At 33.1% G+C, this 26,044-nt stretch overlaps 1 protein-coding gene across 1 annotated transcript in view; it reads left to right on the top strand.

Moving 5' to 3' along the window:
* BRWD3 (bromodomain and WD repeat domain containing 3) overlaps positions 1-26,044 on the top strand; it is a gene marked incomplete at its 3' end in the record, with an annotated part of 77,475 nt that extends 51,431 nt beyond the window's left edge. Inside the window, exons 23-36 of the mRNA XM_039849599.1 lie at positions 586-799; positions 1,780-1,841; positions 1,944-2,099; positions 3,063-3,183; positions 4,158-4,283; positions 4,370-4,448; positions 8,482-8,538; positions 9,643-9,783; positions 10,668-10,742; positions 12,122-12,274; positions 13,590-13,753; positions 14,123-14,220; positions 14,791-14,949; positions 25,701-26,044. Of these exons, the coding sequence (XP_039705533.1) occupies positions 586-799; positions 1,780-1,841; positions 1,944-2,099; positions 3,063-3,183; positions 4,158-4,283; positions 4,370-4,448; positions 8,482-8,538; positions 9,643-9,783; positions 10,668-10,742; positions 12,122-12,274; positions 13,590-13,753; positions 14,123-14,220; positions 14,791-14,949; positions 25,701-26,044 (1,949 nt within the window). The remainder of the gene's footprint in view (positions 1-585; positions 800-1,779; positions 1,842-1,943; positions 2,100-3,062; positions 3,184-4,157; positions 4,284-4,369; positions 4,449-8,481; positions 8,539-9,642; positions 9,784-10,667; positions 10,743-12,121; positions 12,275-13,589; positions 13,754-14,122; positions 14,221-14,790; positions 14,950-25,700) is intronic.

Genomic DNA, 26,044 nt, shown 5'->3' with positions numbered 1-26,044 from the left:
TCTTTCCACCCCTACCCATCTTTTCTCCCTCTCTCCCCCTCTCCCCCTTTCTCTCTCCCTCATTCCCCTTTTAACCTCTGTGCCTCACTTCGTTATCTTTGAAATGGGAATCACATGAGAACACATTTGTAAGGCTGATATGAGCAATAAATGAATTAATATATAGAAAGCGCTCCAAGTGGTACCTGACAACAAAGTAAACGCTATTTAAATGTTTGCTATCAGTACTTTTAAATTTTCTCCTTCCTTATGTGGAAGAAACATTTTTGTCCACAATGCTTTGGTTTTGTAATTTTTAGCTATTTAGAAACAGAAAACTAGTATGAAGAGATTTTTGAAAGCAAAGAAAAGAAGAAACAACTATAGAAATATATGTACAGTGCAAGAAGGAGTATGGCTAATGATGATTCCAAGTAATTGATAAAAGTTAAATTATACATGATAACATTTATTTAAGAAGACATGGACCTATATGATTTATTTCAGAAAAATTGCTAGTACCTAGAAATCAAAATCCTTAAAGATAGTGAAATATAAAATTCACTTATCTGGAAAGCTCAGATTGAAACCTCTTAACAATGCTAGTTATGGAACTACTTCCATATTCAACAAAAAGTAGCAATTTAGAGTGGGAACAGAGCTATTATTCTCAAGAGCACCTTTTAAGAATTTCTGAAAATATTATAGGTGATAGATTCCGCAGTATAATAGATGATGCCTGGTGGTTTGGGACCGTGGAGAGTCAGCAGCCTTTTCAACCAGAGTATCCCGACAGTTCTTTCCAGTGTTACAGTGTTCAGTAAGTACAATTATGGTCTTTTATGCCTGATATAATACTGTAGTACTATATGGACTTTCTGTAAATCTTACCAGGAAAAATACCTTTTTATCTGACTTATCTAATCTTATAAGACCTATACCTGTAAAGAAGTAATCATAGTAGCTATAAGGAAGGAATTTGATGATAAACCTTTTGGTCCACTATGCTAAAACAAGTAAATGTTCCTGCTAAAACAAAACAGGAACTGAAGACTTATTTCTCCCTCCCCTATGCCTGTGTTGTCTCTTAAATATTTTTTTTTGACAAGAATTATGACTTATTATTTCATAAAGAATACTGGAATTAATTCAGTGTTTAAAGTAATTGTTACAGCTGGAATATAGCAATGAATATTAACACCTAGTCTACTATTGAATGGTGTGAATTCTAGGTGGGTGACTGACTGCATTATCTTTGGATGTGATATTTGTCTACAATATCTGCTTTAGTTCTTCATGAAATCCCAAAGTTATAATAGTCCTGATTAATGAAGTTTCTAGTCAATAACAATAGAAGAAATGTTTAATCTGTGACTATTGACTTTTAGTCTCCATATTGCAGATCAAAATGGAATTATAAAAATGTAGGGATTTTATAATACTTAAACTGTTAGGATAAAGTAGATTATCTCACAGAAATAAGTGACCTATTAGATTGGCTTTTTTTTAACCTGAAAGGAATTTTCCAAAGAGATCTTTTTATTCTATACCCTGGCTTAACATTAAATATATCATTGATTGGAATTAAGAGTAAGCTTCCTGCTGTCTAAGTTTCATATTGATGGACCATGTTTTCTCTATTAGAGGTTTATTATTATCTTTTCGTAAGCAAAGTTGTACTTTAAGGAAAATTGTATTACCCTTTTTCAAATTTCATCCCCAAGAAGTTATGCAAATTACACTAGTATATAAAATAAGTGTAATGTGAATTTGATTTGTATCTTGTTATTTTTTTAATAGCTGGGACAATAATGAGAGAGAAAAGATGAGCCCCTGGGATATGGAGCCAATTCCAGAAGGAAGTAAATATGCTTTTAAAAATGAATTATAATTCTTCTAAAAGAAAAATGAAATAGCATGATATTAGACACTAATTATTTCTAATTTTTTATCTTAATACATAGCTGCTTTTCCAGATGAAGTTGGTGCTGGTGTTCCTGTGTCCCAGGAGGAACTTACTGCTTTGCTATACAAACCCCAAGAAGGAGAGTGGGGGGCTCATTCCAGAGATGAGGAATGTGAACGAGTTATTCAGGGCATCAACCACCTTCTTTCTCTTGGTACGGTGAATGTGAAAGAATATTAGAAAGATGGGAGGGAACAAGGACAACCAGCAGAATTTTAAGTTCTACAAAAGGAAATGCAGTTTCTCACTGTACGCTTTTAACTCAAGAGGCACAGTGATTCTACTTTTAATGTTAATGTTTTTATATTAATAAAATTACTTGGCCAAAGTAATAACTGATAAACTTTTTCAGTTCTCTGGTGGCTTATAATAGCGAAGGCAGGTAAAAGGTGTCTTTTACTTTCTTGGGTCATTTTGACTCTAGTTATTCCCTGAGCCTAACTTTAGATGGGTTCTTTGGTAAAGATAATAGGTGAGTAATGTATTTTGCTCATATAACCATTTATATTTTCTAAAACATACCATTTGAGACATTTGGCATTTATCCAGAAAAGACATAAATTTGATGTTGAACACAGTTCTCCTTTAATTTTGTCTCATCTTAACTGATTTGAACCACTGTATCATGCATGATTCATAGATATTATGTCAAAATAAAATAATAACATTATAACAGTATTGGTCTGATATTTGCATAATTGAATCATTATTTTATTTTTGTAGAAAGTATATGGCCATATTTATTAGAATTTTAAATATATATACAATTTGACTGAAAACCTAGGAGTTTATAGACATAAAATCACCAGTACATAAGGATAAATGTACAAGGATTTTTTAATTTTTTAATTTTTTTTTATTGATCTCAAGTACATAGTACATTGGTTAGACATTTATATAGTTTATGAAATGATCCTCTTGATTGCTTTTTCTCTCCTATGGCTCTACACCTAGCCATCACATTACTGCTGACTGCATTCCCTATGCCGTGAATCATCATTATTTTAGAAATAATGTATATTGCCCTTCCTTCTGGTTTATGTATGAGTTTTGTTTGTTAACATGAAATGTTAAATGTTCTTTATAACTGCCTTTTTTGATTTTGGTAATATTATAGATTTTGCCAGCCCTTTTGCTGTTCCAGTGGATCTCAGTGCCTATCCCTTGTATTGTACTGTAGTTGCTTATCCAACTGACCTCAATACCATCAGGCGGAGACTTGAAAATCGCTTTTACAGGTCTGTTTAGTTTTATCATTGACTATAAAGTTTATAGCTTTATGTCTTTTGCCTTCCTTTTTGCATAATGATACACAGATCTGTTTTCAAAGTATAAAATAATCATTCAAAAGACCCACTTCAGATTTTCTTCTAAAAATTTAGAACACTAATTGCCTTTCATTTAATAGATTATGAATCTTCCAGGGTAAGAAGAGGTATGGAATGAAGTACAGACCGGAAGTTATGAGTAGTACAAATCATGTGTGAAACAAAAATTAAAAGTTTAAAATTTTAGTTTATTAAAGGTAGATTAAGTGGTTTGTGGATATATCTTGATTAAGGTGCTACAAAGACTTGGAGCATGTTTAAATCTCTTATTGAGGTATTAAGCAGCAGTTAATTCGATTTAATTACCATGTATGTGCAAAAAGAGCCAGGTTATTCAGGCTATGTTTTTTTCTTTAGTTTTAGTTGGGAGCGCAGTGACTATGAGAAGGAAATGGAGGGCAGCTTTTGGTACCTTTCTCACCCTGGAGTTCACTGGGTCCTAACAACAGTTATTCCATAAACTTATTATAAAAATAACCAATTGGGTATATTTTATAACATTACCTATAATTTCATCTGATAATATATATCATAAAAGTAACCAGATAAAAATCTGTCCTTTTATATAACCTGGTTTCTTTTTTCTTGCTCTTCCCATCTCTTCCTCTGCCAACTAAACATTCTTTTGACTTTATCAAAACAGTTTGTTTTGTTTGTATTTGGTCAAATCACTATTTACCCATAATATCCTGGATCAGTTCTTTTCCAAGTTTAAATATGCAGTCCAGGAGTTCTAAGTTTTTGCCTGTGCACACACATATGAGTCACACATATATATTGGAGCATCATAATTTAAGTGCCTAGCTGTTCTATGTTATATATTCCTAGAAAATACTTTAAATGTATCAACCGAGAGTAATGGAGGGTATTTTTTAATTTCACAGGAGAATATCAGCATTAATGTGGGAGGTACGCTACATTGAACATAATGCCAGGACTTTCAATGAGCCAGACAGTCCTATAGTTAAAGCAGCCAAAATTGTAACTGATGTCTTACTTCGATTTATTGGGTAAGAAGTAGTTTTATCTTCCATAGGGACTGACTTCTGATTTTTTAAATTTATTGAAATGTATTTTGACTTATCATATTTCTTAGGGACCAGAGCTGTACTGATATACTGGATACTTATAATAAAATTAAAGCAGAAGAACTAAACAGTACTGATACAGAGGAGGTAAGAATTGTAGCATGATTAATAGGCATGAATTCCTTTTCTGTTAGTATTACATATAGATGTTATCACTGGCTACGAGTGATGAAGCAGATTTTTAAAAGCTAGCTAAACATCTGTATCTTTTTGTACTAAACTATTTAACTTGTATTTAGATGACATATAAGAAAAATGTAGTAATGCTACTGTATTCAGAGACAGGTGTCTAATCATCCCGTTTGACTTAGTGGGTTTCAGTGATGAGAAATCAAGACTTCATTTTACAGCCCTTAAAAACAGGAAAAAGCACTAAGTATTTTAAAACAATGGTTGTTAGTTGGTAGAAATTTAAATAAGGATTTAGTTTCTGCACAGTATATGTAAAATATTAACGTATTTTAAAATTTCAATTTTCAAAATCTACATTTTTAATAATTTCATGGAGTTGCTATTTGATTTCCTTTATGGAAATTTGCTAACGTAAACCAGTTTTTCTTAATGAAATGAAATTAGTATTGTCAGCAAACCCTCACATATCTGATTTCCTCACTCAGCCATATCCCTAATGTACATAAAGCCATTTTTGACTAGAAATTATAATAGAAGCAAAGACCAAGATAAGAGGCTGAAACAATAATGAAAAGTGAGAATTCAAAAATCTTCAGTGGAAGATAATTCATCTCATGGTTGAATAACTCAAATATGTTGGCTTCTGTTGTAGTGGCTGTTATACCAAGATGTCATACATGTTTATATTGTCTTTACTCTCATTCACCACAATGGCAAATCTCCAATGTTTTTCACTCTTTAATGAAAATGTATCTTACTATAAAATGTTGTATTATTGGAGTTAAATGTTATTTGCATAATAAAAACTCAAATATGCCAATTAGATATTATTCTCCTGGAACCAATGAAAAATATATCATTCTTATGCCTATTATTTTCCCTGACCTTTCATATAAAAGCATTTTGACTCAGTATTTCATGTTGTGAGAATTTCTCCTCAGCATAGCACTAGTTGGATTAGAATAGAAAATTAAAGTAAAAGATAAGTCAACAACTTTGTGTGTGTGTGTGTTTTTTTGTGAGAAAACTTAAGTTCTACAATCTTAGCAAATTTCAATTGTAGAATATAGTGTTATCAACTATAGCCATCATGTTTTATATTAGATCATTAGATCCTCAGACCTTATTCATCTTATAGGTGAAAATTTGTATGCTTTTACCAACCTTTCCTTATTTCACTGACAACCCAGCCCCTGGCAACCACTTTTCTATTCTCTATTTTTATGAGTTTGGCCTTTTTTAAGATTCTACATATAAGTGATACCATGCAGTATTTGTCTTTGTCTGGCTGTTTAACTTAGCATAATGTCCACCAGGTTCATCCATGTTGTCACAGATGGCAGGGTTACCTTCTTTCTCAAGGCCGAATAATATTTTGGTATGTGCGTATGTGTGTATACATCACATCTTTATTCATTCATCTGTTGACAGACACTTAGATTGTTTTCATATCTTGGCTATTTTGAATAATGCTGCAGTAAACATGGGAGTACAATTTTATCTCTTCGATATCCTGTTTTCATTTCCTTTAGATATATAGTCAGAAGTGGGCTTGCTGGATCATATGGAAGTTTTGTTTTTGTTTTTATTTTGAAATTTGAGGGAACCTTCATACTGTTTTCCATAGGGGCTTGACCAATTTACATTTCCACCAACAGTGTACAAGGGTTCCCTTTTTTCCATATCCTCTCTAGCACTTGTTATTTCTTGTCTTTTGGATAATAGCCATTCTAACAGGTGTGAGGTGATATATCATTTTAGTTTTGATTTGCATTTTTCTGATGATTAGTGATGTTGAACATTTTTTCATGTACTTGGTGACCATTTGGATATCTTCTTTGGAAAAATGTCTATTTAGTTCCTCTGCCCTATTTGTAATTGGATTGTTTTTTTGTTTGTTTTGGTTTTGTTTGTTTGTTTTTTGCTATTGGGTTGTGTGAGTTTTTAAAGTATATTTCGGATATTAACTTCTTATCAGATATATTATTTGCAAATATTTTATCTTTCGTAGTAGGTTGCCTTTTCATTTTGTTGATGGTTTCCTCTGCTGTACAGAAAAGCTTTTTAGTTTCATGTAATCCTACTTATTTATTTTTGCTTTTGTTGCCTTTGCTTTTGTCAAATACAAAAAAATCATTGCCAGGTCTGATGTCAAAGAGTTTACCCCCTGTGCTTTCTGGAATTTTATGGTTTCATGTTTCACATTCAAGTTTTTAATTAATTAGAGTTTTAAGATAGGAGTCAGTTTCTTTTATCTATCTATCTTTCCTTCTTTCTTTCTTTCTTTCTCTTTCTCTCTTTAGATATATAGTCAGAAGTGGGCTTCTCTCTCTCTCTCTTTTTTTTTTTGCATGTGGATATCCAGTTTTCTCAGCACCATTTATTGAAGAGATAGTTCTTTCCCCATTGCATATTCTTGGTTCCTTTGTTGTAAATTAATTGACTGTTTATGCATGGGTTTATTTCTCTGCTCTCTATTCTGTTGCACTGATTTATGTGTCTGTCTGTCTTTTCTTTTTCCAATACCATACTGTTTTGATTATAACTTTGTAATATATTTTGAAATCAGGAAGTATGATGCCTCCACCTTTGTTCTTCTTTCTCAAGATTGCTTTGGCTTTCAGTTAGGAGTCTTTTTTTGTGTGTAGGTCCATACAAATTTTAGCAGTGTTTTTTCGTTGTTGTTTTGTTTTTTTTCTATTTCTGTGAAAAATGTCATTGTAATTTGATAGGAATTGCATTAATGAATCTGTAGATTGCTTTGGGTAGTATAGACATATTGATTCTTATAATCCATGAGCACAAAATATCTTCCCATTTATTTGTATCTTCATCAATTTCTTTCATCAGTCTCATATTTTACAGGTATAGATCTTTCACCTCTGTGATTAAATTTACTTCTGAGTATTTTATTCTTTTTGATGAAATTATAAATGAGATTGCTTTCTTAATTTCTCTGTTAAACACTTGTTTTGTGTAATTTTGTTTCTTGCATCTTTACTGAATTATTAGTTCTAACAGTTTCTTGGTAGAGACTTTAGGTTTTTCTAGGTGTAATATCATGTGATCTGGTAATAGAAACAGTTTTACTTTTTCCTTTCTAATTTGGATACCTTTTGTTGTTCTTGCCTAATTGCTGTAGCTAGGACTTCTAATACCATGTTAAAGAAAAGTGTCTATAGTGGGCATCCTTGTCATGTTTCTGATCTTAAGAGAAAAAGCTTTCAGTTTTTCATTGTTGACCATGATGTTAGTGTGGACTTGTCATATATGTGTCCTTTATTACGTTCAGGTACATTCCCTCTATGTCTAGTTCATTGAAAATTTTTACCATGAATGGATTTTGCTCTCCTCAGAGTAGCACTTCTTGGATTAGAATAGAAAATTAAACAAAAATGTAATTCAACAACTTTATTTATTAGTAAAGCATACCAATAGCTCATGAGCTACTTTTCTTCTTAGCCATTACCTATATGTTTCACCATTACCAAGTGAATAGTGGTGTACAGGCCTTGCCTCTTTCTATTAAAAAACTATCTCTCAGAAAGATACTTAACTGAATCTTAGGTTTTAATACACATTCATGTTTTCCCTATAGGAAAAAAATGTATTTTTTGAAATAGTAAATGATTTATCATGAGTAATTCATGGTTATAGTTTATTAAATTAGCATGTCACATAGAGTAAGTTTTTGTTTAAATGCTAACATTTAAGTACAAGTTCAAATACCAGTCAGTATACTTTTTCCCTAATTTCCTGTTCTGATTTAAAGAAAAACCCTGTTTACTCTTCTCCCCAGTACATTTTCCAGCTTGTATACAGCATATGGTCAAGGTTTGGAGTCTCTCTCCAACCTTTGTTCTGTTGCCTGCTACATTGAGGGAGTTAATTGCGATTTTATTTGCCATTTCTTCGTAAATGTTCATCCAATTTATAAGACTTTAAACATAAGTTAACATCTTTTCAATCTCTTCTCTTTTAATTTTAGGATACTGAAATGGTTGATTTAGATTCAGATGGACCTGGTACTTCATCTGGAAGAAGGGTAAGTGAATAAAATAAAAAAAATTCAGGCTTCCTGTGGGGAGGATCCCTAAGACCTGCTCCACCTATTTGAAGAGTTGCCAGAAAGACTCACAGAACTCAGTATATATAGTTGTTACTCACTACTAAGTTTTATTACAGTGACACTGTAAGGATACACAGCTGGATCACAGGAAAAATGACACAGGCAAAGTCTGGAGGAATCCGTGTTTGAGCTTCTTTATGTTCTCTTCCTCTTTTGAGGGGCCACACAGAGGACACTCTTCCCTCAGCATTGAAAATGGAATGACGTGTGTGTGACTCAAGACTCAGTCTCTAAGGAATTTATTGGGAGCTGTTTATGTAGATACCATCTGACTAGCACATACCAAGATTCTAGACTCACAGAAAGCAGGAAAGCACTGGAGAAGTATCAGAAATTAGGTGTTCAATACAAATCACTTTGTACAAACAGTGTAGATAGAGTAGACCTTTATTATTTAGGAAACAGTTCAAGTGCTAGGTTCCCAGATCTCAGCCAAGGGCCAACCGTGCAAGTAAGCCCTGCTAAAGGTAGCAGCCCTGGGTTTGTTAAGTCTGTGCTGCACACTTGTCTATAATAATTACACAAATATTTGTTCTATATAAGAGAAAAATTTCATTTGAAATACTGAAAGAGATCATATAAAAAGGACATCAAGTGGTAAAGGCCAGCATTTATCATGGCCATAAAGGATTTACTAAAATACATAGATATAGTTTAACCATTATTTTGAGATTATGAGATTGTACCATAGTCAAGTATACTTAACTACCAGCAAATATTAAGATATTAAAATTGTTAACCTTGTAGAGGAAAAAACAATTGTTCCTCTGAGTTTCAGTTTCAGATTTTCTTAAAATGAAAATTCAGAATACTAGAATTCTTGCTATTTTCATGAATATAAATGCTAGTATTTATTTCTTTATATTTTTGTCAGGAAGGATCATGTCTAATCTAAACTAAGAAACCTCTAAATAGTCACTGCTCTGTTTTACATAGAAATTTTAACATTAGAAAAACAGGAGAAAATCCACAAAGAGTTAAGGAAAGAGCTTTTAGATATAATTCTATTAAAATCTATAGGTCAAATGCCGAGGCAGAAGACAGTCTTTAAGGTGTAATCCTGATGCTTGGAGAAAACAATGCAAAGAACTGTTGAGCCTCATTTATGAGCGTGAAGACTCAGAGCCATTTCGACAGCCAGTCGATCATCTCTCTTACCCAGTAAGCATATAGTTGTTTAAATAATTTCCAATATGTAATTTTCCAAAATATCTTTGCTAAGATATAATTAAGAGCCACTTACCCCTTCCTTCCTATCTTCTTTTTTCCTCCCACCCTCCTCTTTCCTCTTTCTTCTTTGTTTAAAGTAGAAGTGGGTAGTATGATTAGTCATGATTTTTTAAAATGTCTGTCATGTACTTTGTGTGTAAATTATGCATTTGTAAACCAAATTTGAATCTAAACATCTTTGTGATACCTCCTGCTTTTATTTAGGATACTTTTAACTAACTTCTAATAGACTTCTGTACACTACAGATCCTTGGTAACAAGTCAACCCTGTTTAATTTACATTAATAATTTAAATATGTTATCCAATATGATCACTTCAAGTAACCAATATACCATATTACTTTTTATCAAAGATAAAAGCATAAGAACTTAGATTATAGGATTTCTTTTCTCATGTATTGAATAACCTCTTAGTATAGGTAACAATACTGTTTTAACTTTTTCAGAGAAAAGGTATAGCAATATTTCAGAAATATCAGACCATCCTCTGAAGTTAATAAACATCAGTATTCTCTACATACATAGCTTTCAGTTGGGAAAAATTATTCAAATAATGAACAAGATTATGTTCAACAAAGCTTGCTTTGTTTGCAGGGAGTTTAGGTAGAATAAAGTCTTGTTTTTATAGCAGAGGAGAATGGTGAATGTAGAATTCCTTCATCTTAACATAAAAACACATAATCCCTGTTTATGGATCTTTGTACCTTAAATAATAATTGTATGGATCTTTGTACCTTAAATAATAATTGTATTGTAAATCTTGATATTTTGTTTTGGTGGTTTGAAAACACAGTATATATTCTTTACCCTAATAGGAGCATCAAGAGCAAGAGGGAGAATCCTCAGAGTCAGTCGCTCCAGAAAGACAACAAGATCCATCTCTTTCTGAGGTAGGCCTAATATTCTCTTAAAAGACATATACTAGTTGTTTCTATATTGTTTTACTTTTTAAAATCTCCATACTGTAAATAAACCTTTTATAATTTGCAAAACTGTTTCCCATCTCTGCTTTCTCCGTCTTTACTTTTGTTCAACTTTTTGTTGTTCACTTTTTTTTTATATCAGCAGGTGTTCTCAAGAGGTTTTTGTACCATCTGCATAGATGTTTGTTTCCGTAGGTCTAAAACTACTGTAGCGAAGTAAAAAACATCAGTTATTCAATATAATTATGTCTGTATTGCAGCTGATTATTCCCACTGAGATTTCATTCAGCAGGCTGACTGGGTCTTTTGAGTTTTGGTCATCATACTGCACAAAGTTCCAACATTTTTATTCAGTGAAAATCTTTATTTCATAAGCCACGCTGTGTTGGAATATACTTTTGTTTTTTATGATTTAAGCCAAAATAAAAAATAAAAAAGATACATTAACAGTAATCGTGGTTTCTCATACTTTGAAATTGTTTTTTCTCTTTTTATATCTTTCCTCTGCCCCTTCTTCTGGTTCTTTAGCTTCTCCTTTGAGAGAAATGTGGCGATTTTACTTCTTAATGATTCTAAAGATGAGGGAATCTCATACTGACAATGGTTTTTACTCTAAACCATGTTTATTTATGGTTGTGATATATAAAAGTACACATTTCAATTTCAAGTCCATATGATAACTCTAGAAATATATCAAGTAGACTTGAAAGATTTAGGTTAAAATAGAATCTTCTCTCTCCCCTAATCAAAATCATACTAATTCTGAATATATGACAATGAAAACCTTAGATGAAGCAAAAGTGTCATATTTATTAAAAAAACAAAATGATAGGAGAAAGGCACAGACATGGCCAATTTGACTTTGACCTTCAACTAATGAAACCTTAGGTAGAATGCCCTCATAACTGGGAAAGTTTTAGAAATATGTAGCTAATTTGGGACATGGAACTATTTAATTATATGTGAATTATCCTATCATCTACTTTCATTGAGCATTTTGCTGGGGAATTGGGGGTTATTTCAGCCTTTAAGCAAGAAATAGAATTTTTTATTATGGACTCTGTAGGGACAAAGCCAGTGGCTATGGATTTTCTATTCTCTCCTTGAGAGAGTTATATGGTTATCTATTGCAGGGTGAAGGGTAAGACCCTTCCATAGACCACTGCTGTTTTTCTGAGTCACCAAAAGAGCTCTAGTAAATGGATGGTTTGGGTTTGGGGGAGGCATTTGGCAAATTGAAAAGCAATGTTTATTTCACGGTGACTTGGTGATGCAAATCTAGTCCCATTGTATTATGTAGTTTTGTTACCCAACCTGTGTGTTTAATAACACATTCTTCTTTGTAGGAATATCAAGGTGTTACAGACACTCCTATGGACTTCAGCACTGTGAAAGAAACTTTGGAAGCAGGAAACTATGGTAGTCCTCTGGAATTTTATAAGGATGTTCGCCAAATATTCAGCAACTCCAAAGCTTATACCTCTAATAAAAAGTCAAGGGTATGAAAAACCAATATTAGGTGGATTAATCATCTAAGCATTTAGTTATATATATCAGGCCACTTTTTCTTTCACCAGTTTTAAAATTGCTAAACAAGTATGTACTACAATTCTGACATAGTTACTAAAATTTAATTCTATTTCTCTGACAGTTTATTAGGCATGCATAAATATACATTTAATATAGTCATTCTGAAATTAAGCACCTCTTTTTTTCTTCTGCCTGCCTCATCTTTACTCTTTGGTAACACTTATATCTGCCAGAGGAAGTCAAGGGAAGGCAAGGTAGTAATTTGAGTACCTTTTAATATGCCCAATAAATAATTTGATAAATAAAAGTGGTTGACAGTATTAATTTATATGAAATATAGTTGGATTAGCTATGAGTATTTATGTCTCCTTTATTACAACAAATAGTGAACCATATTGGGAAGTTATAACTATTCATACATTTAATATTTTCCCTATGTTTTGTCAGAACTTAATATCTCAAGGAGAGAAAAGTAGTAATATTTTTTTGTGTTTTGTAATCACTGGTATCTAATTAACTTTTAAAGAAGTTGCACAATAGATATATAACTTGCTCACTTCCACCTTACATAAAGTGAATTTTCACTAATTTCTGTAGGCATAATTTTTTCACGTTTTAGTTCCTACATTTATGTATATACTTGCATATGTTTATATATTCTTTAAAACAGTAGGTTTTATATTTTGAAAACTTTTTAAACTTTTTAAACATATTAGCATTTTCCCATGTCATATTACTCTTTGAAAACAGAAGTTTTATACTGTCTCCATAGTATTCTATCGTATAGTGTTTTTTTTTATTATTTCACTCATGTTCTGGTGCTGGAGGTGTAGGTTGTTTTTAGTTTTTCAGTTTACATGAATAATGCTGCAGCTAATATCTTTACCATCCTTGAAGATAATTATTTTGTGTGTGTAATTCTCTGATAATTCCTAGGATAAATTCCTAGAAGTGCAAAATTTTTAGCCAAAGGATGTATAACTTTAAGATTTTTGGTACATATTACAAATCGTCCTTTAGAATGTTGTTCTAGTTAAAATACCCACTGGAAATGTATTAGAATCTTTTATTCCCTACCTTTCCCAACACTGGATATTATTTTTTAAAAACCTTTATTAATTTTTAATTAAAAATAGTATCTTGTTTTAATCCTTCAGGATTTTTCAAGGATATGAAATAACACATATATTTTGTGTGAAAGGATGTTATTGATATTGGTCCAGACACTTATACATTTTTTAACACAATTAGTTGGTAAAACAAAACTAATTTCTACGTTTTCAGATCTATAGCATGACACTGCGATTATCTGCCTTATTTGAAAGTCATATTAAAAATATCATCTCTGAATATAAGTCAGCAATCCAGAGTCAAAAGAGGAGAAGGCCACGGTACAGAAAACGTCTAAGAAGCAGCAGCAGTTCGTTATCTAGTAGCAGAGCTCCTAGGTATATTACTTGATGTAGTACTTTATGTTTTCAAAGCATTTTGTGTGTATTACCTCAATTCTTAAAGTTTATGGAATAGTTTGAGGGGATCCCAGACCCAAGAGATTTTCTTTTAAGAAATCTTGCACCTATGTAAACATGGAATTGGTAACCCAAAGCTTTGTTTATGTGGATTTTAATATACCAAAAACTTTTTTTTTAAATTTCAGTGATTGAAATTTAACTTTGTCATATTACCAATTTAAAACATTTCATTTAAATTATTGGGCATTTCTTTTTTGGTCAACTTAAGCATTTTGTATCATACTGTCTATCATAATATGTTGCTAATGGGAAAAAATGTTAATTCTTACATATTTTTACTTGTAGTCCAAAAGGGAAGCAGAAACAAATGAAGTTGCAGCCTAAAAATGACCAGAATACCTCAGTGTCTTATGCTAGGACTAGCTCTCCTTTCTCATCTCCTGGTAAATATGTCTTCTATTTTTGGTGTTCTATATTTCAGTTTAATACTGATATTAAGGATATAGAAATGGCAGCATGGTTTATTATAGTACAACAAGCAGTGGATTTCAATGTAGAAAAGTTGTGTTTTATTCCCAATTTCTTCTCTCTAGCTGTGTGGTCCTGGGTAAGAGACAGTAGGCTATAGCATTAAATTTCTTCATTTTTAAAATGAGGGTGTTAAGACTATAGATGAATTTTAAAGTCTCAGTTTTAACTTCTGTAACTTTATGATTTTTAACATCTATAATCTCTCAGAGTGTTTATCTACAATATATTTGCCAACATAAGAATTGAGGATTCATTATGTGTGGAAGTGGTTTTCTTAGACAAGTTTTTCTGACATTCTGTCCTTGAAATCTTAAAGATGTGATAAAACATTTGTTCTCAAAATACCCATATATCCTTCTTCAACTTGTAATTTTGATGTTAGAGCAGAATAACTGTGAGATATAGTTTTAAAAACAGCCTGTTTTATAACTTTCCTAAAATCATGATAATTATGTTAACATTACAATCTTTGTAAATATAAGTTTCAGATGCTGCTGAAGGGCTTTCACTATATTTACTTGATGATGAACTGGATGGACCATTTTCTTCATCGAGCTTCAGTGGATATAGTCGAAGTGGAAATAGCCATGACCCAGGGAAAGCCAAATCATTTCGGAATAGAGTTTTGCCGATTAAACAAGGTAGGAAATAAATATAGACAGAGCACTTATTCTTTGTTCCCTCATAATGACAGATGAATTATTTAAGAGCTGGTATATTTAGGTAGTAAAAATTAGCATGTCCTTATAGTTAATGAGGATTTTAATATTGTCAAATTTGACTCAGACAGGGTTTCATATCCAAAACTAGGAACAGGCTATTAATAGATTAGATTTCGAATCATGCTTCCAAACATATTTTAGTCTTTTAAAATAAAATGTAAAATGAATAGAGAGCAAAACTAAATGAAAAGATATTTCTCCAAGTACATAAAAACCAGACTGTTAGACTCATTTAGGATTTTTCATGTATTAAACAATATTAATAAAAAGGCAAATATTTTTCCAAAATCATCTTTGAATGGGCCTAATTTTTTTAAAGCCTACTCTAATTTACAAAAAAGGCTTAGGTTGACAAATGAGCCTTCTTTCAGTCAACACCTATTTCTACCACTTCCTTTGGTTTTCTAGTTTTATATAACTAAGATTTCTCTTCCCTCGGGGCTTGCTGTCCCAATAATTCAATGGTTTTCATATTGTGTTTTGCCTATTTCTGGGTAATCCACAGAAGTACTTCAGGTATTCTCAGAAGAACTTTCTCCGTTCAATTAGAACAACTCTTTTTTTTTAATTCATGTAATGAGCTTCCACGTAACTTTTATTTGAAGAAAATTTTTTGCTGATTGAAAAGAAATCACTGACCTAATAATTCATTACCATTTGCTTTCATTTGGGACCATGTCAGGGGGCATCAGTTATAAATACTTGAGGGTTGTTGTTATGTACACTTTCTTCTTATACTTAGCCCTGTCTTACAGACCTTGAACATATTCAGAGAAAGTTCTAATGTATTCATCTATTTGAAATTTGTGAAGAATAATTACTTTGCTTTTATAAATATCTTTATTGGAATATATTTTATATAAATGTTTAATGAAAGATTAAGTAGCTTATCCATTGTTATTGAAGTTGTCAACTCAAAAAATAGATTTTCTAAAGATATAGTTTATACTGGTTATGTGAGAAATATTGAAACATATCTGTAATTCTAACATAGTTAATTATCTTTATTTTCCCCAATTTTTATCTTTAGTCCCTCCTCTGATCCTGCTGCACATTTCATACTCATGCCCCTTCCTCTCGTTTTGCCTTTTCCTTCACTGTCAAGCTTGTAGAAAAGGTAGCTTATACTTCCTGACTCTTATTTTCTATCCATCTAAACATCCCTTTATCCTGTATAGTCTGGCTTCTGTTCCCACCACTCTCCAGAAGTTATTCTGTCCATATTCACTAGTAATCTTCAATGACCAACCAGTGTCCTTTTCTTAGTGCCTGTCTCCTTGATCTCTTCTCTATATCATTGAATGCTATTGACTGCTCCCCACTAGTAATTCTACTGCCTGGCTTCTATACTCTGTTGATCCTCTTATATCTCTGTTTCTCCTATATTTCTATATTTTCTCTTTTTCTTTTGCCCTACTTGCTTCCTATTTGCAGTTTCCCACTTTTTTGTTTTGTATTCTTTAAATAAAGGAATCTAATAGCTACACCAGTCACCTTTCTGCTGATGACTCTCCAAATTCGTATATCCAGCCCTAACATCTCTTTATTCTACCAATGTCATTTTCAAGTGTTTCCTTAAAAAATCTCCCTCAGGTGCTTATCATTTATCTTTCTATCTCAAGCTTGCTCCTTTTTCTGCACTCACTATTTTAGTTGATGGCACCACCATCTTCCTAGTTACTCAACTTAAAATTTTGCAGTGTTATTTGACCCTCATATCCAGTCAGTTGCTACATTTTGTGAATTCTACAACTCTTTAATACTACTTAAATCTCCTATCTACAGTTTCTATTGCTGTCACCTTAGTCTCTAGCTTAGTCTTTTAGTTAGCTTGGGCTATCACAACAAGATACCATGAGACTAAGTGGCTTAAACAACAGATATTTATTTTTAGCAGCCTTATTGTGATATCTATCATTGGCATAAAAATGTGTATATTTAAAGTGTACAATTTGATATTTTAATACATTGTGAAGTGGTCACCACAATCAAACTAAAGAACATATCCACCACCTCTACATGATTACTTGTGTGTGTGTGTTGAGAAGATTAAAGATCTATCCTCCTAGTAAATTTTAAGTGTACAATACTGTATTGTTAACTATAGTCACTATGATGTACATTAGATATCTAGAACTTACTCATCCTGAATAAATGAATCTTTGTACCCTTTGACTAACACCTCCCTATTTTCCCTCGCTAGATCCTGGCAACCACCATGTTACTCTCTCTTTCAATGAGCATGACTGTAGTCATGCACCACTAAATGACAAGGATATGTTCTGAGAAATGTGTCTTTAAATGATTTCATTGTTGTGTGAATATCATAGAGTTTGCTTACACAAACCTAAGTGGTATAGCCAACTACCCACCTAGGCTATATGCCATAGTCTACAAGCCTATATAGCATGTTACTGTATAAAACAACATGAGAGCAAATCAAGCACAAGAGAAAATGATGCAGTCTAGAGACAGCAAACACAAGATAGATTAAGGCTGCTGCTGGCATAACAGCATATGATTTTCTAGCAATTTTTTTTTTAAATAAAAAGAGTACACTGTAAAATAACAATGAAAAGCATAGTACAGTAAATATATAAACCAGTAACATTGTCATTTATCATCAACTATTGTATACTGTACATAATTGTACATACTATACTTTTATATGACTAGCAGCAAAGTAGGCTTGTTTACACTAGCATCATCACAAACACGTGAATAATGTATTGTGCGATGACGTTACTACAGCCACAATATCAGTAGGTGATAGCAATTTTTATGCTCCATTGTTTACAATCTAATAGGACCACCATCATATATGCAATCTGTCATTGACCAAACGTCATTATATAGCACATATATTTGAGATTACACATATAGGTGACATCATGTAATATTTTTTTCTGTGTCTTGCTTATTTTGCTTAGCATAATGTCCTCCAGCTCCATCCATGTTGTCTCAAATGGCAAGCTTTTCTTTTATATGTATATATATTTCCATATCTTGGCTATTGTGAATAATGCTGCAATGAACAAGTGAGTGCAAATATCACTTCAAGTTCCTGATTTCAATTCCTTTACATGTATACCCAGAACTGGGATTGCTGGATCAAATGATAGTTATAATTTTAATTTTTTGATGAACCTCCATACTTATTTTCATAGTGGCTGTAGTAATTTACATTCTCAACAAAAGTGTACAAGGATTCCCTTTTCTCCATATCCTTTCCAACACTTGTTATCTTTTATTTTTTTTTTGTAACTAACCATCCTAACAGGTGTGAGATGATGTCTTATCGTGGTTTTGATTTTATTTATATTTCCCTGGTGATTATAGATATTGAGCACCTTTTCATATACTTACTTAAAAGAGATATTTATTTTCTCACAGTTCTGGAGGTTCAGAGTCCAAGATCAAGATGCCAACAGAGTTGGTGTCTGGTGAGGGTTATCTTCCAGGCTTCCTGATGGCCACTTTCTCTGTGTGCCCTTAGAGTGGCTTTTTTCTGCATCCACAGATGGGGAAAGAGACAGCGAGACACCAGTCCTAATGTATTAGAGGCCACCCTTATGACCTCACTTCATTAATTAAAACTTTCCTTAAAGGCCCTATCTCCAAATACAGTCACATTGGGGTTTAGGGTTTCAATATGTATTTTGACAGTGATGTTCTTCAATCCATAGCACCAAGATTCATTGGACTGATCTTCTACCTGTGGTTACCATACAACCCTATGCTTTGCTCCTTCTAGTCTTCCCAGGCCACTCTTGTTTTCCTCCTACCTCATTGGCTATTCTTTCTCAATTATCTTTGCCTGTTTTTTTATCTTTAAATGTTGGAATATATCAAGTCTCAGTCCTCAGCTACCTTAACTGGCTTTACTTACTTTCTCAATGAGCTCTCTCAGTTCTCCTGACCCTAAATGTAGTCTCTTTACCAAAAATTTCCAATATTATATCAATAGCTCTATTCAAGTGTCTCATGAGCCTCTAGACTGAGTATATCTACCTGCTTTAATTCTTTTTATTTTAATGTCTTTACTTGGATTTCTGGAGAGGGGGGGTGTGTTACTACTACTATTATTATTATTATTATTATTATTATTATTATGAATTCAGTATATTTCAGGTGTACAATTCAACAATAAGGCATATATATTTCATTGTGTGTTCATACCACCATAGTTAGATTTAGATTTCTTTCTGTCACCACATATTTGGACCCCTTTACCCCATCTACCTCTCCTCCACTCCCCTACCTTCTGGTAACCACTAGTCTGTTGTCCATATCCATGAGCTTTGGTATGTTTGTCTTATTTGATTGTTGCTTTTACATTTATATCCCACATATAAGTGATATCATGTGGTTTTCAACTTTTCTGTCTGGCTTATTTCCCTTAGCATAATTATCTCAAGGTCCATCCATTTTGTCACAAAGAGCAGTATTTCATCTCTTCTTATAGTTGAATAATATTCCATTGTATATATGTACCACAGCTTCTTTATCCAATCATCTATTGTAGGACACTGTTTACTTCCACATCCTGGCAACCTTGAATAATGCTGCTCTGAACATCGGTGTGCAAATATCTTTTCGGATATAAGTTTTCAAGTCTTTTGGGTAAATACTCAATAGAGGGATTGCTGGATCATATGAGAGATCAATTCTTAGATTTTTGAGGAACCTCCATACTGATTTCCATAGTGTCTATAACAATGTACAGTCCTAACAGCAGTATATGAGGGTTCCTTTTACTCCGTATCCTTCTAACACTTGTTATTACTTGTCCTGTTGTTAACAGCTATTCTAAAAGGTGTAAGGATGGGATCTCATTGTGGTTTTCATGTGCGTTTCACTAATAGCTAGCGATGTTGAGCATCCTTTCATGTTTGTTGGCTATTTGTCTTCTTGGAAGAAGCGTCTATTCAGTTTCTCTGCCCGTTTTTAAATCGGATTGTTTGTTTTTTTGTTGTTATTGAGTTGTATGAGTTCTTTGTATATTTTGGATATTAGGCCCTTATCGGAGGCATTGCTTGCAAATATATTTTCCCATTCGGATGGTTGTCCCTTTATTTTCTTGACAATTTCTTTTGCTGTGCAGAATCTTTTCAGATTGATGTAGTCCCATTTGTTTATTTTTGCTTTCGCTTCCCTTGCCTTTGAGGTCAAATTTGTAAAATCTTCTTTAAGTTCAAGGTCCATGAGTTTAGTTCCTATGTTTTCTTCTATGCAATTTATTGTTTCAAGTTTTATATTCAGGTCCTTAATCCATTTTGACTTAATTTTGGTGTGTAGTGATGACAAGAGCGTAGTTTTTATTCGTTTGCAGGTAGCTTTCCAGTTTTCCCAGCACCATTTATTGATCAGACTTTCCTTTCCCACTGTATGTTTTTGGCTCTTTTGTCGAAAATTATTTGCCCATATAAACATGAGTTTACTTCTGGACTCGATTCTGTTGTACTGCTCTGTGTGTCTGTTTTTCTGCCAGTACCATGCCATTTTGATTATTGTTGTTTTGTAGTATAATTTAAAGTCAGCGATACCTCTAGCCTTGTTCTTTTTTCTCAGGATTGCTTTGGCGATTTGGAGTCTTTTGTGCTTCCATAAAATCTGAAGATATTTTGCTCTGTTTCTTTAAAAAATGCTGATGAGATTTTGATGGGGATTGCATTAAATCTGTATAATGCTTTAGGCAATAAGGTCATTTTAACTAGGTTGATTCTTCCATTCCAAGAACACGGAATATCTTTCCATTTCTGTGTATCTTTTTCGATTTCTTTTAAAAGAATCTTATAGATTTCATTATATAGGTTCCTCATATATTTTATTAGGTTTATTCCTAGGTATTTTATTCTTTTTGTGCAATTGCAAAAGGAATTATTTTTTCCACTTCTTTTTCTGACTCTTCATTATTAGAGTATAGGAACACTATGCATTTTGAATATCAATTTTGTATCCAGAAACTTTACTGTATTTGCTTATTGTTTCTATAGAGTTCTTGTGGCGTCTTTAGGGTTTTCCACATAGAGAATCCTGTCATGACAGTTTGACTTCTCCGTTCCCTATTTCAATGCCTTTTATATCTTTCTCTTGCCTGATTGCACTTGCTAGTACTTCCAATTTTATATTAAATAACAGTGATGATAGTGGACAGCCTTGCCTTGTTCCTGATCTTAGAGGGAAGGTTTTTATTTTTTCACCATTAAGTATAATGTTGACTGAGGGTTTGTCATATATGGCCTTTATTATGATAAGATACTTTCCTTCTATACCAATTTTGTTAAGTGTTTTGATCATACATGGATGCTGTATCTTGTCAAAGGTTTGTTCTGCATCTATTGATATGATCATATGATTCTTATTTTTTAAGGTTTTTTTTTTTTTAATGTGGTTATCGCATTAATTGATTTTCATTTGTGGAACCATCCCTGTGCCCCTGAGATGAAGCCCACTTGATTATGGTGTATAATCTTTTGAATATGTTGCTATAGTTGGTGTGCTAGTATCTTATTTAGGATTTTTGCATCTGTGTTCATGAGAGATATTGGTATGTAGTTTTATTTTTTGTGTTATCTTTACCAGATTTTGGTATCAGAGTAATATTGGCCTCTTGCAATGAGTTGAGAAGTATTGCCTCCTCTTTCATTTTTTGGAAGAGTTTGAAGATAATAGATATTAAATCTCCTTTGAATATTGGGTAGAATTAATTCACTGGTAAAGCCATCTGGTCCTAGACTTTTACTTTTTGGTACGTTTTTGATTATTGTTTTAATTTCCATACTGCTGATCTATCTATTTAGATTTTCCAGTTCTTCTTGATTCAGTCTAGGAAGATTGTCTTTTTCTAAGTACTTGTCCATTTCTTCTAGGTTATTAAATTTGATGTTATATACTTTTTTTATAGTATTCTTGTATGATCCTCTTATTTCTGTGGTGTCTGTTATAATTTCACCACTTTCATCCCTGATTTTGTTTATTTGTGTCCTTTCTCCTTTTTCTTTAGTGAGTCTAGCCAGGAGTTTGTCAATTTTATTAACCTTTTCAGAGAACCAACTCTTTGTTGCATTTATTTTCTCTATTGTTTTTTGTTTATTTGTTTTCAATTTCATTTAATTCTGATCTAATTTTGATTATTTCTTTCCTTCTGCTGATTTTAGGCTTCATTTGTTCTTTTCTAGTTTTTAAGATGAAGTTTAGGTTGTTTATTTAGGCTCATTTTTGTTTTCGGATATTGTAGTGATATGAACTTTCCTCTTGCGACTGCTTTTGCCGTGTCCCAAAAGTTTAGATATGCTGTTTTCTCATTATCATTTCATTCTATGTATCTCATGATCTCTCATTTTATTTCTTCTCTGACCTAGTTATTTTTCAGTAGCATGTTGTTTAATCTCCATATGTTTGTAGTTCTTCCCACTTTCTTTTTACAGTTGATCTCCAGCTTCAAGGCATTATGATCAGAGATATGGTTGATATGATTTCAACCCTCTTATATTTGTTGAGGCCATCTCTGTGTTCCAGTATGCAGTCAATCCTTGAGAATGTTCCATGTGCATTAGTGAAAAATGTATAAGCAGCTGTTTTGAGATGGAAGGCTGTAAATGTCAATTATGTGGTTACTATTACGAATATGAAAAGGATAGTTATATATAGATAGTCATCCATTTTCTTCTGCACGTGCCTCATCTCCATTCCCCTTTGTGAATTTGGATCTTTGAATCCAACCCTTTTCTGTTATTGTTGTCTCAATTTATCCCTATGTATGCTGAACATTCATTACTATCTTGCTATAGCAAATCTCTTATTGTTTAAGCTTATAATGCCCTGTTCTTAGTAAGCGTTGCACTCCTGCTCTATTTGCCTGATAGTCACCTTACTCCTAATTATTATTATTTTTTTGTCATTTTGTTTTAGGTGAGCTGACCCCTTTCAGTATTTCCTGTAATGAAGGCCTCATAGTGGTGAATTCCTTCAATTTTTGTATGTCTGGAAAGGTCTTGATTTCTCTTTCATATCTAAAGGAGAGCTTTGCTGGATACATTATTCTTGGCTGGTACTTTGCAACTTAATATTTTGAATATTTGATTCCACTCATTTCTTGCTTGTAGGGTTTGTACTGAGAAGTTGGCAATAATCTAATGAATAGGTTACCATCTTCTTTTCCCTGGCTGCCCTTAGAATTCTTTTTGTCATTGATTTTTGATAATTTTAATACAATATGTCGTGGAGAAGGCCTTTTTGGATTGATATAGTTGGATGTTCTGTTGACTTCTTGAGTTCTAAGCTCCAGTTCATTCCTTAGAACCTGGAAATTCTCGTCAACTATTTGTATGAAAATGCTTTGTTATTCTTGCCTATTCCTGTTTCCTTTCCTGTTGATATCAGCTAGTTCTTGTATTTTTTTTTTTCATTCTTTGGTTTCTCTCTTCTTCCTTCTGATTATTTCTAGATTTCTGTCTTTGATATCACTGATCCTTTCCTCTGTTACATCGACTTTATTTTACAAGCTTGCTGTTTCATTCATCTCTTTCTGTGTGTTCTTCATCTCCAGAAGTTCTATTTGGTTATTTTTTAGGGTTTCAGTCTCCTTGCTAAAAATTCACTTTGCTGATCTAGTTGTTTTTTCAGTTCCTGGAATTGTTGATATGAATTATTTTGAATCTCATTGAGTTTTTTCAGAAGTATTATCCTGATTTCTCTGTCATTTAAATTGCATATTTCTATGTCTTTAAGCTTATTTTCTGGAGATTTTTCTTTCTTTCCGAGTTTCCTTGTCACCTTGGTTGTTCATGTTCTTTAATACACTATTTGTCTACCTGGGCATTAATGGAGGTGTAGTCTGCCTTTTTTTTTATTTTTCCAATATGAAGATTTATTATGTAAGGTCTCTTTTTAGCCTGTTGCTAAGAAGGCATTTTTCTTTTGGTTCCCAATAGGTAGCTTCTAAGCCTCTTGGATCCCTGCTTTATATAAATTCTTAATAATGCCTTTTTTTTTTCTTATAAATATTCAATCTTGCTCTCTACCCTTAGTCTCAGCCCCTGTCAGTGTTAGTGACAGTTTCAGTAGCATTTCCGCACATTCTCCTGGGGCTCCGTTGTGTTCATTCTTGGAGGATATGGGAGGAGGTGCCGTCTGTGTTGGGGAATGGGAACTGCAGCTCAGCCTCGTGTTTTGGAACCGCAATTCATAATAATCAGCTGTTGCTTCTCTGCCGTCTCCACTTCTCTGCTTTCTGCCCTGAACCTTGGGCACTGCCACTGCATGGAGCTCACAGCTCTCTCAAGCAGGGCTGTTCAAGGAACCCGCTGCACTTTCTCCCCTCCCCTTCCTCCTGCAGGGAGCTCTGGCTGCAAGAGGCAACTTCTTTGTTTCTCCCAGTCTATCACCCCACTCCTGGGTTCTGACCTGCGGTAATTCTTATGCACAGATCCCACGCTCAGACGTGCTGGTGTGCAAGTTGAGTGTTTTTGTTGAGTTTTAGATGTTCAGCTTATTATTGTTTCAAGGGGAGATATCTAGGGACATCTCTCACTCCACCTTGCTTCTGACATCACTTTTTGGATTTCTAATAGTACTTAAAACTGGAATCTTGATTTTTCTACCAGCCTGCCCAAACCTATTCCTCCTATAGTGTTCTCCAATTTAGCAAAATATCTCTACCATTCTCCCAGTTGCTCAGGCTGTGAAACCTAGAAGTCGACCTTCATTTTTGGCTTAACACTTGACATCCAGTCCATCAGCTCTTCCCTTCATTTGAAAATGAAGATTGGGTCTGGTGGCTGCTCTAGTAGGAAATATTCTCAATCTAATCATTTCTCGACACCTCTATTGGTACATCCCTCATCATGTCTTAGACTACTGCAGTGGACTCCCAACTGGTCTCTGCTTCCAATTTTCCCCTTCTATAATGTCTTCTCTATACAGCAACCATAGCACTCTGTTAAAATAAATGTAAATCAAATCTTGTTATTCTCTAGCTTTACTGTCAGTTATCTTCTACTACTCCCTGTTTTTCCTTACACTCTAGTTTATACTGGATTTTATTTCTTCTGATGGAATGTTCTTTCCCCAAATCTCACTTCATTCAGTTCTATTCTCAAATACTACCTCTGCAGAAAATCTTCGTTATGTAGAATACCCACATACATTCAGTCACACTATTTAACCCTCTTTTCTTTTTCTTTATAGCATGTATTTTTCTTAAATTTATATTATTTTTTGTTCACTTTATTGTCTAGCAAGCTCTCCCTGCTAAAATATAAATTCAAAGAGCAAGGACTTTGTCTCATAATTGCTATATTTCATGTTCCAAGCAATGCCTGGCCCATAGTACATAATCAGTAGATAATTTGTTGAGTGAATGAATGAAATTATTTTGATATATATTTCTAGATAATTCTTTCTAGAGTTCAAGCCCTTAAAATTTCTGCCCAGCTACCTCACCACTCATCATGCCTCCACCATCCCCAAAAAGCAATAAAACAAGAATCAGAAGTTTAGTGTCTTCCATTTCTAATATATATAAATTTATACTCTACCACTCTCCATAATTTTACCCTATCTTTAGATGTTATATATTTTTTGATAGATTGTTTATTTTACTTTTGAGCATTAATATCTTAACAGTGTCAAAACTTAACCTTAAAAAATCATTCATCTTGATTTAGATCACTCCTTTGATGGACCCCTTACAAATGGTGATGGCAGAGAGCCCCGGACAGGAATCAAGAGAAAACTGCTTAGTGCATCAGAAGAAGATGAAAGCATGGGAAGAGAAGATAAAGAAAAAAAAGAAACAGAAGAGAAATCACATTTATCCTCTTCAGAGAGTGGAGAGTTAGGATCCAGTTTAAGTTCTGAAAGTACCTGCAGTTCTGATTCTGACTCTGAATCAACTTCCAGAACAGATCAAGATTACGTAGATGGAGACCATGATTATAGCAAATTCATACAAACCAGGCCTAAAAGAAAACTCAGAAAGCAGTATGCCAATGGAAAAAGAAACTGGAAG

Source organism: Pteropus medius, unplaced genomic scaffold (genome assembly GCF_902729225.1).
Source record: "Pteropus medius unplaced genomic scaffold, Ma_sr-lr_union100, whole genome shotgun sequence".
NCBI classification, from domain to species: domain Eukaryota; kingdom Metazoa; phylum Chordata; class Mammalia; order Chiroptera; family Pteropodidae; genus Pteropus; species Pteropus medius.
This window is presented reverse-complemented; position numbering and strand designations above follow the sequence as displayed.